This window comes from Lissotriton helveticus, chromosome 5_1 (assembly GCF_964261635.1).
Source record: "Lissotriton helveticus chromosome 5_1, aLisHel1.1, whole genome shotgun sequence".
Classification (NCBI taxonomy): Eukaryota; Metazoa; Chordata; class Amphibia; order Caudata; family Salamandridae; genus Lissotriton; species Lissotriton helveticus.
In genome coordinates this window covers 2,008,786,315-2,008,800,483 of record NC_136065.1, presented here as the reverse complement: position 1 = coordinate 2,008,800,483, position 14,169 = coordinate 2,008,786,315, and the positions used below count along the sequence as shown (strand labels likewise).

Below are 14,169 nucleotides of genomic sequence, written 5' to 3'. Positions count from 1 at the left end.
ACGGACGGTGATTATTGCATCACTATATGCGGCAAACACAAATCAGGCCGCTTTCCTGGAGATGGCATCTCATAAACTGGCGGCATGGCATGATACCCCATGGTGCTAGGCGGTGACTACAACAGCATTTTAGACGTCTCACTGGACCGCTCCTCCCCCCCCCCCCTGCCTGGCAAAACTACGCACTCTGCCATGAAAGCGTTAAAAAACTGGGAAATACAGTGGCATTTAACCGATGCATGGAGGCATAGAAACCCTCAAGACAGAGTGTATTCCTATTATTCTGGTGCGCATGATCTTCATGTACGCTTGAACGTTTTATGGTGTCCAGTCATCTCTTACCATGTATTTCTGGGTCGCACTACATGGGGCGGGCGCACTCTGATCATAACCCCATGTGCTGCAGTGGGAGGCTGGGTGCCGCCGATCCCTATCTGGCACCTCCAGCTGAACACTTGACTTGCCTTTTCGCGACTTATTAGCTACCACTATAGCACAATACTTTGATGAAAACGGAGGCACAGCCTCGTCACTTCTGGAGTGGGACGCCCTTAAGGTGGTTATGAGGGGGCACTGTCTGGTAACACAAGCGGGCTTCCGAGTGCAGCTAGAGAAAGATCTCACCATTTTAGAGCGAAAGCTGGCATCCAGTGAACAGGAGGTGACTGAGGGTTCCTCAAGACTACTCGCACACCACAGGGAGGAACATGCTTGGTTACTAGAATGGATATGCTGCCTCAATTATGCAGCGCATTCGGCGAGGACACATCACTTGGGGGATAAAGCGGGGAAATTGCTCACATGGCTGATCCACCAGGATGAGTCGTCGACCCTTGGGGCCTCTGTACGCACGACATGAGGGACTACAACATACACATAGTGGGACATACACTGTGAATTTGTAGCGCATTATCAGGACTTATACACATCCCATGCACAGGCTACCCCTATGAAGCTGCAACTTTATCTTGAGGGGATCACCTTGCCACATCCTATGCGGGCTCAGAGGGTGGAACTGAATGACCCTGTCCTTCTTAAGGAGGTCCAGGATAGCCTATTCTCATTGTCAAATGGAAAATCTCCGGGACCTGATGGTCTGCCGACAGAATTTTATAAGGCATACGCCCATATACTAGCGCTACAGTTATTAAAAGTGTATGAGACTGCAACAGATGACTCTACACTCACTAGCATGCAAAACGAAGCGCTACTGAACACTGACTACAAGATCTTCGCATTGATTCTTGCTAATCGCTTATTGCCGTTGGTACAGGCAATGGTGCACCCCGACCAGAATGGTTTTGTCCCCTCTAGATGCACCTCATTTAATATACGCAGGTTCTTCCGGGTACAGAAATATGCGTTACACAGATGGCCACGCTCTCGCTGCCTCATACTAGACTTGGAGAAGGCCTTTGACTCCTTGGAGTGGCCCTATCTGGCGAAGGTACTACACAAGTGTGACCTGGGGGACCACTGCATGGGCATGGTCCAACTGCTTTATCAACGCCCCACTGTCTGGGTCAGGACGGGTCGGCTCATCTCAGATCCCATTCGAGTGAGGCGAGGGACACGCCAGGGATGCCCCCTGTCCCCGCTACTCTTCTCCCTAGTTATGGAACCGCAGGCGATGTTACTCCGTAGGGATGGTGCAGCATGTGGCATCAAGTTGGGAGATGGGATGCATGCCGTCTCATTATATGCCGACGATTTGTTACTGTATGTGCGCGATCTACATGACATCCCCACGTCCATAGCGGACACACTCAAGACGAGCAGGGTGCCGCTCGTGATTGGATTGTGGACTTTGGTGAATTCCCTGCCCGTGTGTAGTGGCTGGAGGTCCCTTCTTCGCCAGGACTCTGTTGTTTTTCGTGGAGCCTGTGCTGCTTGGTTTTGGAGCAGCTGGGAGGAGAGAGAAGGGGAGACCGGGACTGCGAGGACCAGCATTCAGCTGTACACCCACAGCTGGTTCCTCTTCCCGACCGTGCCACGCCCCCTATTACGTATATAATTGGGCGCCCACCGCGCATCGCGGGACGCGCGTGGGACTCAGCCCGGGGCTAAGCCCGGGCCAAGGGCGGGCCCGTTGTAGCCCGTTAGAGACCGTTTAGGACCGGGCTGGGCCATTCCCCTAAAAACTGTCATTATCCAAGACTATCCTTTGATTTGCTACTGTCCCTTTTATTTTTCCCCAATACCTATTAACAGCTATTACGAACCCCCATATTTTCCAGCGCTTACACACGTTATCTTACCTTTCGATAGCATTTAAACCTTATTATGTCCACTAGAGGAAGCAGAAGCAAAACTGCGGCAAAGAAAGGGCAACTCACAGGTCCTGTAGATAGCTTCATCACTAGGGCTAATTCATTTATAGACCAGAGTATCTCCCTCATGTAGAGTATCCCAAGATTTAGCAAATGCTAAAAGATCCTCCATGGGGCACCTGGCAAATGTAAGAACGCCGGATTCCCGAAGGGATTTAAGATGGAGTGAAGGTGGGGGTCAAAGGCATAGCTTACCCAACACAGTTGACCTATCGGTCTCACAGCTCTCGGTAACACAATCAATCTTAGATCTAGAAAAGACTCCAGATCTAGTGCCCCAACCAACCCCGGAAGAGATAAGGCAGTCAAGAGGGAGGAGAGAGGGAGCGATAAGGAAAAAGAAACCTGCTGGCCAAACAAATAAAAAATAGAAAAACCTTCTAAACTTCATACCGAGACAGTAGAGAACCCCCCCGACCCACCCATGATAGAGAACCAGAATAGACATACGGTGATGGTACACCACACACCACATGACTCCCCGCCCCCGATTACCTTAGAAACTGCAAGAAATGTACCATCAAACCAGGAGGCAGACGAAAACCCCAACACCCAACTGTTATTAAAAATTGGAGACCTATTAAAGCAAACCCTTACACCATTACAAGTCAGACTATCTAAGATAGAAAAAGCATTAGCTGAACTTTCAGCCCTGATAAAATCTAACTTAAAACTCAACCCAAACCAGGGAGCACAAAAAGGTGTGGCAGGCAAGCACCCCAGCTCTACTCCCACCGCCCAAAATATAAAATCGACTGTCCCAGTGGTAGCAGCCAAATCCACCCCAACCACAGTGGTCAAAATTAAGACAATAGAGAAGCCACCATCAAATCCTCCAAATATAACCACTAACTCAAATATTAATCGTGAAAATAACAACACAGGTTTAAAAATACAATCAACACAATCAAACAAAGGGAGGGAGAGAGAACCGCTAGATGGAAGACTTCCTGTCAACCTCCCACCAGAAGCGGATCCCTTTGTCGTTATCATGACTGGTGTTCCAGAATTGGCGGATCAAAACTCTGAACCAAACTGGTCACTAAGGAATAAGATCCAACACTGGCTCAGTATGAACCGCCCACCCCCGGCCTACTGTTCAACTGGAATTCTGATGGTTAGAAGGTCCCCTTGGGTCGGCCATGGTAGAAAAACAATACAGGGTGACTGTGTCCTAATCACCTTTGAAGACCCCAGAATAGCTGACCACATCTGCGCAGGGGAAGATTTGAGTTTAAACGGTGGGATAGGAACAAAGCGCCTCTCTTTCTTCTATCCCCCCAGGTTTCGTGATGGTTCTCTCTATGATGGACCCTGGTACACAGTGGGACCTCGACATCGGGGCAGAGAAAGGGAAGAGTGGGGTGGACAACATCAGAGGGGAAACTATAGGGACCTACCACGCTGTGGGAGGGCTGGAATGGAATATCAACGATGAATAGGTACAGTGGCCTAGAGTCAGTTGATTGACCATCACAGGCAGAAGACCCACTGGGGTTAAACCCAGTGGAGCCTGCCATTCCACATACTGGTGATGTTCCCAAGGGGGACCCCCAAGTTCTGGGCGTCGTTTTTTGGAACATCGCTGGTCTTCGCCCAAAAATTGAAGATGGGAGTATGCTGAGCTTTGTAGATAGTCAACAAATTGTCTGCCTCCAGGAGACATGGTCGCAGACTGAACTCCACCTTCTGGGATTTAGGACCTAGTTCTCCCCAGCACTGATGGGGACTATGGGCAGGCCAAAGGGGGGATTAAATATCTACATAGCAAATACCATCCAGCATATAAAAATAACTATGGTTGAACTGGACGTTAACTTCCAGATTCTTTCCCTCTCCCTACCCAAAAACGAGACTGTTTTCCTTACTAATTTCTATAATAACCTGGAGGAACGACAGCTTCTGAGGCTGATATCTAACCTAAATGAGAAATTCTCCAATTTAAAACAGGCAAAAGGCGGAAAGGGCACCGTCTCATTCTTATGGGGGGGATTTCAACCTACATCACTGCACTCTTTTGGGAAAAAATTGTGCTGGGATGGTGACTGAGAAGGGTAACCCCCTTACCCATTTTCGTCACACTAAATTCGGTGACACAATGAATGATTTGCTATCAGATCTGGACCTCCAAATAGCGAACAGTCCAAATGGCAATACCAATCAGTTAGAGACAACCTATGTGGGGAGGGGCCATCACACAACGGTAGACAATATTTTACTATCGGCTGGTCTGCTAAACAGAGTCAAGCACTTTGAAGTTATTCATGGGAGAGGTGTGGCGCCACGGCTCGGGCGACTGACTCCGGAATCTGGGGATCACGGTTCGATCCCCGGCACTGGCGGCAGGTTAGCCCAGCACCATGTAACTCTGAGCAATAGCTTGCTTAATCTTCCCGACGGCCCCCAGCGCCTAGAGACCCTTACGGGTGATTGTGCGCTTTACAAATGTGGATTATTATTATTCCTAATGCGCTAAGTGACCACTTGGCTCTTAAATTGGAAATGTACCTAATTCACCAACAATCCCTTCCCCTAATGATAGTAAAAACCCTGAGTCAGAATAACTTACAGCTGGGCCAGTTAAATGGGTTCACCTTAAAATGGGCAAAGATAAATCCTGGCCAACTTACCGAAGAGTTGATGAAATCAACATACCCTCACATCAAAAAATGCCTAGATCAAAGGGTGGCAGACGAGGAAGTCTTAAGTAATTTCTCTATGATTTTAGAAAAAATTAAGTCCCTACTCACAGGGAAACTAACAGCCCAAACCTCGAACAAAAAAGGATGGTTTAATCATGACTGCACATTGGCTCATTCTAAACTAAAAGTGGCACTGAATAAAGATGACAGAGACCCTCAGCTAATTGCCACACTGTGAAAAGAATACCTCTATCCGACGAACCAGAGAAAGGCCGAATTAAAGCAGGCCCTGTGGGACGAACTTCATAAAAGTGCCCTTGCAAAAAACAGCGAAGCCTTTTGGAGGGTAGTAAGATCTCCATTTCTGGCTGACGATAATACCCCAAAAATCAAAGTCGCCATAGAAGAGGCCGTGTGGGTATCTTACTTTTCTAAAATTTTCAAAAAAAGAGAAACAGATTTAGAAACTGATGATGAATCCCCCGCAGTTGGGGCATATCCCATCTCCATAAAGTTTGACATCTCTGGGGTCCTATTGGCACTAAAATCAAGTAAAAATGGAAAAGCTCCCGGGCCTGACGGTGTTCCAGTGGACTTCTTTAAATATAATACAGATCTCTGGGCCCCCATACTCACCAGGGTATGCAGGGCAGCTGCAAAGAAGGGGCTTCTGGAGTCCTGGACGAAGTCCGTTATGGTCCCGATTTTCAAAAAGGGAGACCGCCAGGACCCTGCCTGCTACCGCCCGATCTCATTATTGGACTCGCTGGGCAAGGTAGCTGGCAGGGTAATTTTTGAACGACTCCAGCAGTGGGTGGAGGAAAGGGGTATTCTGTCCGATTTGCAATTTGGCTTCCGGGAAGGCTTTGGGACAGTAGAACAGGCTCTAAACCTATCTATGATCATAGGGAAATACAGTCATGCAAAGCAGGACAGACTCTACATGGTGTATGTGGACCTGTCTGCAGCTTTTGATTGCGTCTCCCACACGAAATTATGGTCTGTACTGTCACAAATGGGGGTGGATCCCCCACTTTTAGTCTTCCTGAGGGAATTATACTCTAAGGCTTCCGCGAGAGTCCGTTTCGGTGCAAAGGGCGAGCTATCGGCATCTTTTGGAGTAGAGCGTGGAGTCAGGCAAGGTTGTGTCCTGGCCCCCTTCTTTTTTTCCCTCTATACAAACAGCTTGGAGGTTGAGCTTTTGAGGGGTGCCCAGGACCTCCCACAAGTAAAACAGCGCCCGATTCCCGCTTTGCTCTGTGCAGACGATGCCGTCCTACTGGCTCGGACTCCGCGTGAACTGCAGAAAGTACTTTCCAGATATTCGATCTTCATGGGCAGTCTTGACCTCCACATTAACATTAAGAAGACCTTTGTAATGATGGCAGGTACAGGGAGAAAACAGCCTAAGGACCTATTGCTTATAACCCAAAAAATAGATGTGACAGCTCACTACCCCTATCTAGGTATCACAATAGATAACAAACTGTCCTGGAAAGTGACAGTCGAGGCCAGGAAACATTGCTTTAAGAGAGCCATAGCAGCCCTGATGTCCTTTTCACAAAAACTGGGCAAACGGTCGCCCCTGGAATTACTAAAAATTTACAGTGCCAAATGCCAGTCAACTGCACTGTACGGGGCCAGAGTCTGGGGGCACGCGGATGTTACTGCTTTACAGGTTGTAGAGAACACTTTTTTAAGGTTTCTCCTTGTAGCACCGAAACGATCCTTAACATACGCATGCCACACAGAACTAGGCATACCATATATAGAGGACCTGGTAAAAATCCAACCGTTGCTACTATGGCGACGTATCTGGACCTCTGATAAAAACACGCTAACCAAGGGGATCGTGGCTGACTCTATGGCACTAGATCGTTCCCTAAAAATAAGATGGCTTGCCTACATCAAAAACTTTCTCACTGACCTAGGCCTAGAGACTTTCTACTCCACACCGGCAAAGATCAGTGAGATATCCAAGAAAGACCTAAAAGACATGGCTTTGAGCCACTTCAACAACTTAAGGCTCGCCAGCGAAATAGGGAAACCTTCCGTCCATCACGCTGTCATGGTCCAGACTACCCTTACCATCCAGCCTTACCTAACGCTTGAAATAGGTATTTTCGATCGATTTCTACTGACCAGATTCAGATTAAACCTATTTCACCGGTTAGTAGCTTTTCCCACAATGAATGCTTGGGACCAAACTTTACCTCTCTGTCCCTGCGATGATAAATCACCGCAGTCCACTATACATGTAGCCATGTTTTGCGAATTTTATAATGAACATCGCAAACTCTGGTTACTATCTTTGTTAAAACTGTGGGGTGTCAGACAATGCCGCCCTGCCATGTTGCGTTTACAGTTTTTAGATTCGTAAATTACTTGCTATCACGTTGTTAATTTCCTGAAATGCATTTTTAGGCATAGAAAAAACCTGTAAAGTGACTTTTTGTTAATGCAAAGATTAATGTTTTAAATGAAATGTGAACCTACATTCCTTTTAACCTTGTTTCTTTAGTTACAGTGTATTATAAATTTTCTGCTTAATAATATAAAAATGTGTACAATATTGCTTTTATGGATTTCTATAATTGAAATACCGAATAAAGAAATTTTGAATTGAACTCAAGACATTTGAGATGATGTCTGATCTCCTGGTAAACTGGGCTAAGTCGGGAGTTTATTCCTTTAGTGAAGACACAGTTGGGACAGAGGTGCTCCTCAACGGCTCCGCTCTCACGTGGTACCCTGCAACGTTCCGCTATCTTCGCGTCTTCATATACCGATCACCTGTTGATATACTGGAAGGCAACCTAACCAGAGCTATTTTGGCTGTTAGAGCCCAAGTGCAATTTTGGAAGTCACTCCCACTGAACGATATGAGCAGCATTACTTTGATAAAGATGATTATCCTCCCTAAACTATTATATTATTTTTCGAATCTTACGATCTACCTCTCGACCAAGACCTTCCGTGATTTGGAGCGTTTGTTCCGTGACTTAATTTGGAACAAAGGCAGGCCCCGGGTAGCATTATGGAAGCTATATGCTCCTACCAGCCAGGGAGGGCTGGCAGTCCCCAACATGGAGTTATACTAGTTAGCGGCCCAGTTACAATGGGTGATGAAGTGGTTAAGCGGCAGGAGCCTGGAGGACACGGCGACCCTGCAGCAGCCCTGGACTTTAACCCAGATCTACCTTTTGTTTCACCCTATTGCCAAGCCTCCACGTCCATCCCAAATTCACCTAGAACTAGTGTATGAATGCTACAAAAGGAGCCTCCACCTAACCCAGGAAGTCACCCCGTACGCCCTGATACTACCACTCACGGGGACCCCTAGAGGAAGGGCGGGCACCACCGAGGAGGTTCTTGCACACCGGTAAAAAGCTGGCATAGATACACTGGGCGGCTTTTACACGGATGGTTCCTTACTCTCATTTGAGGCGCTGAAGGAAAACTATTATTTGCCTGCAGGGCAGTTTCTTTTGCACACCTCTCTCACAAGGGCCATAACGGCCGCTTGGGGGGACATGACGACTGAACCGATGACACACCTGCTGCTGCAGTACTTGCACGTAATGGGTGCGGGTTCACACATAGTACACTGGCTGGTGTCCGCTCTACTGAAACCCATGCTGAGTCTTTGCACAAGTTGGGAGGAGGATAGAGGGTCACCGTGGTAGGAAAAAGAATGTAGTGCTATCCTAGCCAGCTCCTCATATGTACCGAAAAGTTCTAAATTCAAGCTTATACAAACATACATTATACAAAGAGCATACCTCTCGCCCGATAACATAAACAGGTACTTCAACATTGCCACCTCTGCATGTCCACGCTGTCAGCAGCTTAATGCGAACCTACTGCACATGGTCTGGTCCTGCACCTCCCTACAACTCTACTGGCACGCAGTAACTACGGCCCTTGATAATTGCACCAACATACCCCTGCTGCATTCATGGGAAGTTTGCATACTGGGGCTATGTGCCAGGTCCAAGAAAAATAGTCACATCCCGGTTTCATGATCTGGGACTGATAGTGGCGAAGCAATTAATCACAAAAAGGTGGAAGCACAACGCCCCCGGTAATAGTCAGATGGGAAAGATCCCTCACAGTATGGGCGCAGGCGGATAGCACAACACTGCATAGGGAGGAGACCGCTGGGCTTCATAATAGCACAATACTGGGACACCATACTCACAGCTCACGCACGGAAGCGACAATGAAGACGGCACTGCCCCCTGTCAGTACCTGACTTGAGCACCGGAGGCCCCAAGTCACTAAACGCATGACACCCATTATTCCAGCCGTGACCTACATCGAAGCATGTTTGAAATCTGAGCCCGCCGCTGGGAATCCTCCCCGGGTCCCCGACCGATTACTTAGCCTACCTAGCCCCTCATACCCTGCATGAGCCGTAGTGGCCCAACTGGTGAGCCAACATGGCATGAAGTACGAGACACACATTACACATACCCATTCGCATATTGTGGTTTTGTTTTCTGATGGCAGTTTGTTTAGCAAATATTTAGTTTAGTGAACCAGGTTCTCTATGTCTTATTGGCATATCTTGCAGATTTCCTAATCTATACTGAGGTGGACATGCATTTACAGCCCCCATGTGATTTGTTTCTGTACATTCCACGTAATAATTGAACAATCAAGTATAAGACAGAACTACATATTATGCAGACGTTACTAATGGAATGAAGTAATGCGGGAAGAGAGTAGCATGCAACTGTTTACTATCATAGTACACCAGTAGTGGCGTATTTGTCCATACGCGATTTGTAATCATACTTCTGCTATGCACCTCTGCTATATGTACCCTTTCATAATGTTGGTTTGTATATGTATGTGTGTTACTTCGGATGTCCCCAGACGGTTACAAAATTCAAAAATGCAATAAAGATAATTGAAAAAAATAAAAGTTCCATGGGAGCGTGACCCCATGCAAAGAAAGGAATCTCTTTGCCTATGCGCTTGCAGCGTATTATGGACTTGCGCGCAAAGGCAAAGAAGCTGTTTGGAGGCACACCGAAAGTGTGCCACAAAAAGGTGGTGCACTGTTAGTGCACCCCCTAATGGCTGCCCTCTGGAGGGGATAAAAGGGGTCCCATCAACCCCACCAGATATCCCCTGGCACGTGGTCACTCACTACACCCCCCTACAAGGGCATCTCTTTCCTCTCTTTAAAGCACAGTGAAACACCTAGCAGCTTTGAAGCGGCGCTCCGTATTTCACTTGAATGTCCTGCCCCCAGGGTTGTATGAGTTTACGGCTGTCCTGAGGGCAGAGCATTCTCTTTAATAGGGCACACATTTCTAGTTTGCACATAAGTCTGCACAATCGGTAATAGGGCACCAGGTTTCCTTTCTGTTGAGTTTGGTAACTATTGCATACTCATTACACAGAAAGTGTGTGACATTTCATCTCTTTTTCTCTCCACAGTGCCCATTATTATGGATCCAGACACTGCTCATCCTAAACTTGTTGTGTCAAAGGACTGGAGATACGTCAGATGGACAAGCAATATGCGGGTCTTGCCATACAGGAGCAAGAGATTCAGCACTATTTGTGCTGTAGTGGGGACTCAAGGCTTTTCTTCAGGAAGACATTACTGGGAGGTGGAGCTGAAGGACAAGGGGGAAATGTGGGCTGTTGGAGTCATGGCAGAGTCTGTGAATCGAAAGGGGGAGATTGTATGGACGCCCCAGCGAGGTATCTGGAGTATTGGCGCCAACCTCCTTCAATACAAAGCATTTGAAAAGTCTGTCATCCAACTCTTTCCGCGTGATGAACCCAATAAGCTGGGAGTGTACCTGGACTATGAAAAGGGGCAGGTGTCCATGTACAACGCAGACACCGTAGAGCATCTGTTTTTGTTTTCTCAGTATACCTTCACAGAGAAGCTCTTCCCATTCTTCTTTCTCTCTGCAGGAGCTGACATGAGTCTTGTTTAGAAGTTGTGTCCTCTGTGTCTGCGTGCTACTTTGGCATTTGAAGCGTAGTTCCACTTTGACACAGGACACCCCACAGTTTCTATTTATTGAGTTGAGCCTTGAGTAGAAGGTATAACCCCCTAATCTGCTGTCCATAAACAGTCCTGGAATCATTAACTATCTCAACACTTTCTCCCTGGCATCCCTTACACAGAGTCCTCTGTTCTTCTGTAATTACTCATTCCAGACTTGGTACTTCTGCACTGTGGCTCTCTGCCACTCTGTGTGTAGTTTGCCTGACTGCCAGTGGTGGCAAAGCTGGTTGCGTCCGTGTAGATGATGAGGGCAGGAACCTACATCACTGTCCTGAATTCAGATATCATATACTGTTTGCAGCTGGAAGTATTTTGCAGTGGCTCTGCATTCATACCATGTAATCTTTACTGTTAAATGCAATCCAGTAATTTTCTGCTCCTTCTCAGTAATGGTTGCACTAGGATCTCTAGGAGGTATTGCCAGCCAAGTGGTTAATTCAAAGGCTGATTTGGGGTTTTTCAGAACTCATCCCATTTTTTTCTGATGACCACAAGGTCAAGAAAGGAAAGCTTGGCTTGACCTTTCAACTGATGTTGATGCAGAGAGCAATTCCTACTTCATCTTCTAAATGGCAGAGGAAACAGGTGTAAGAACAAGTGTGAATTGTGGTTTTCTCTGGATTCTGCACATGCTCTTTAGGGGCCTAGGAATATTTAGATTTTATAGGAGCTTTATGTTAGTCCAGACAATTGGGCTTCCGGTACTTTCAGGGACTTACATCTTTCATGTTTGCAATTCCTGAAAGATCCACATTAACATGATTCATCCCATTCTCTGGCCAAGAGATCAGGTATTCCTGCACCGTTCTGACTCAGCGTGCTCCAGGTGTGTTACTGTAAATGCAGACTTGGTGCACATGCTCTGGGGCTGCGCTAGTTTGTGAGCGCATACTGGAGAGGTGGAGGTGGAGAGGTGTAGTGCAGCGGCCAGGGCAGCTGGCTTTGGAGCACAGGGCCCACGGTTCGATCCCCGGCGGCAGCTCAGCTCAGCACCATGTGACTCTGGGCAATAGCTCACTTAATTTCCACAACGGCCCCCAGCGCCATGAGACCCGTAAGGGTGAGTAGTTTACGCTTTACAAATATGGATTTACATTTACATTTATACTGGGAGGAGGTAGCGACCACGCTCCGCGCCTGCACCGAGAGAGAGATACCGTTTGATTGGCCGGCATACCTGCTACACATATTCCGTTGGACACGAAACACTAAAGTCTCTGGGCATGGTGACAGCTAAGAGGCTAATCACAAAACGATGGAAGACACCTGATCCCTTGCATATACAAGCATGGAGGCACTCTACCCTCGCGTGGGCCAGAGCTGAGGGAATAGCGATTTGACATGAGGAAACCATGGGCCTCGGGAAAATACCCATCTCTGCAAGCTGGGAAGTGATTCTGGCGACACTACAACAATGTGTGGATCAATCAGATCAGCCCTGACTCGGTAGAGTAACTCCGTGCATGCGTCTAGCCACCTTAACTCATTCGTAAACATTAGACCTGTTGTCCCTTGCTATGTCATGGCAAACTGGAGCTCACACACACCAGACACCAATTACCAAAGCAATTAAGGGGAGTGCGTAAAACGATGCACATACACAAACGCCAGCAACTACACTAGGTTGTTCCAGCTCTCTTCCAAGTTATGTACCCCGGCTCCCTTGTTTTATTTCCTCCCTTCTCTTATCGCATGTACAATATGTTAGTGGACCTTAAGCTGTTCTAGATTCGACGTGATACTCGCAATGTACTAACACTATAAAGAACATATGATATACTGAGCCGTGCATGCAGTGGCAAGACAAATGTAAAAATTTACATTTTAACATATCATTATACCTGCTGCAGAAACGTATGGAATGCACGATGTCAAGATTAAGTATGCTATAGATTTTGTCACTACATGTTGTAGCAAACTGTTTCAACTGTCAGAAATGGAAAAGAGAAACTTAAAAAATTTCAATAATAAATATAGACAAAAAAAAGAGATCAGGCACTCCTGGTGTATTTTCAGGTTCACGATCTCGCAGCATCCCCTGTGCCTACATTCAATCTCCAGTAAACGTAGCCTTCAGCTTCGTCGCCGCGATTGTCTTGCCAAATGCACCACTAGCTCTCATTTGACCAAAATGTCCTGGAATGTCGCTCTGATCAGAATACGTTAACCTTTTGAATTCTTTCCTTCATTCAGTCCCTCTTAATCTTCTGTTCTTTGCAGTTTACTTCCCTGTGAATATTTTGTCTTTTCATGGTTCCTTTTTGCTGTTCCGATGGGGGTGGGTGTCGTAGAACATCCAATAGGGATTAGGGAGGTAGAGGTCTGTGTATAGTGCAAACCAAGGTGGGGAGATGTGGACCTCTAAACAATGAGCTGCCCGATGCTGTCACCATCAGACCCTTGTTAAAAACAAAGGTTGATATTAAACAGTTTCATGGCTGACGTGGGATTAGGTAGAGTTTTGAAGAAGTGTGAATTATTTCTTTCATATAACTTTGTCTAAAATATTAATCTCCTTTCATATATCATGATGTATACACAACTTCCAAATTATTGTATTTCTTGTATGAACAGTTTAAATATATAGAAATTTCCAGATGAGGACAGTCTTATGCGCTCTTCTTCAAGTTGAATACACAATTTGATGTTTTTTATCTTATTGCATACCTTTGATTGCCTTTGCCACAGATCCATGCATGTAAATAAAGTTCCATATTTTTCTACAGACAATCATGTGTTTTGTATTTTTCATTTCAGAGATGGTTGGAAAATGTAGTTCAATGTAAAATGTTAATATTATTCTGCTACTCCACAAGCTCACGTGTTCTAATACTGGATATTCAGTTCTCACTGCTATGTATCCGGGTGCGGAAGACCGTAGGGCTGCCTGTAACTTGCAGAAGTCTATTGGATTTAGATAAGAATTCCAATCATGGCTGGACTGGACAGAATCTCTAAGATTTTGGAGTATGGTTGGGCATAGACAAAGTAAATAAAACTTAAACAGGAGACCCCTGCAGAACATACTGAATGGGGAGGGGGACGTGATATATTTCCAAGATTGCCAATTCACCATGCAATAATGTCCCATTTGTAATACAATACTTGGTTGTTTGTAGAGCACTGGGCCTCTTCAAAGTGCTCAAACTATATGTTTAAC

The 14,169-nt window shown here is 46.4% G+C and overlaps 1 protein-coding gene across 2 annotated transcripts in view; it reads left to right on the top strand.

Moving 5' to 3' along the window:
• LOC144756173 (E3 ubiquitin-protein ligase TRIM39-like) overlaps positions 1-13,739 on the top strand; it is a 201,073-nt gene extending 187,334 nt beyond the window's left edge. For both annotated transcript variants that reach the window (XM_078645754.1, XM_078645755.1), the window contains one exon: positions 10,424-13,739. In XM_078645754.1, coding sequence (XP_078501880.1) covers positions 10,424-10,935 — 512 coding nt within the window. In that variant the 3' untranslated portion in view covers positions 10,936-13,739. The remainder of the gene's footprint in view (positions 1-10,423) is intronic.
• Positions 13,740-14,169: the final 430 nt, after the last annotated feature.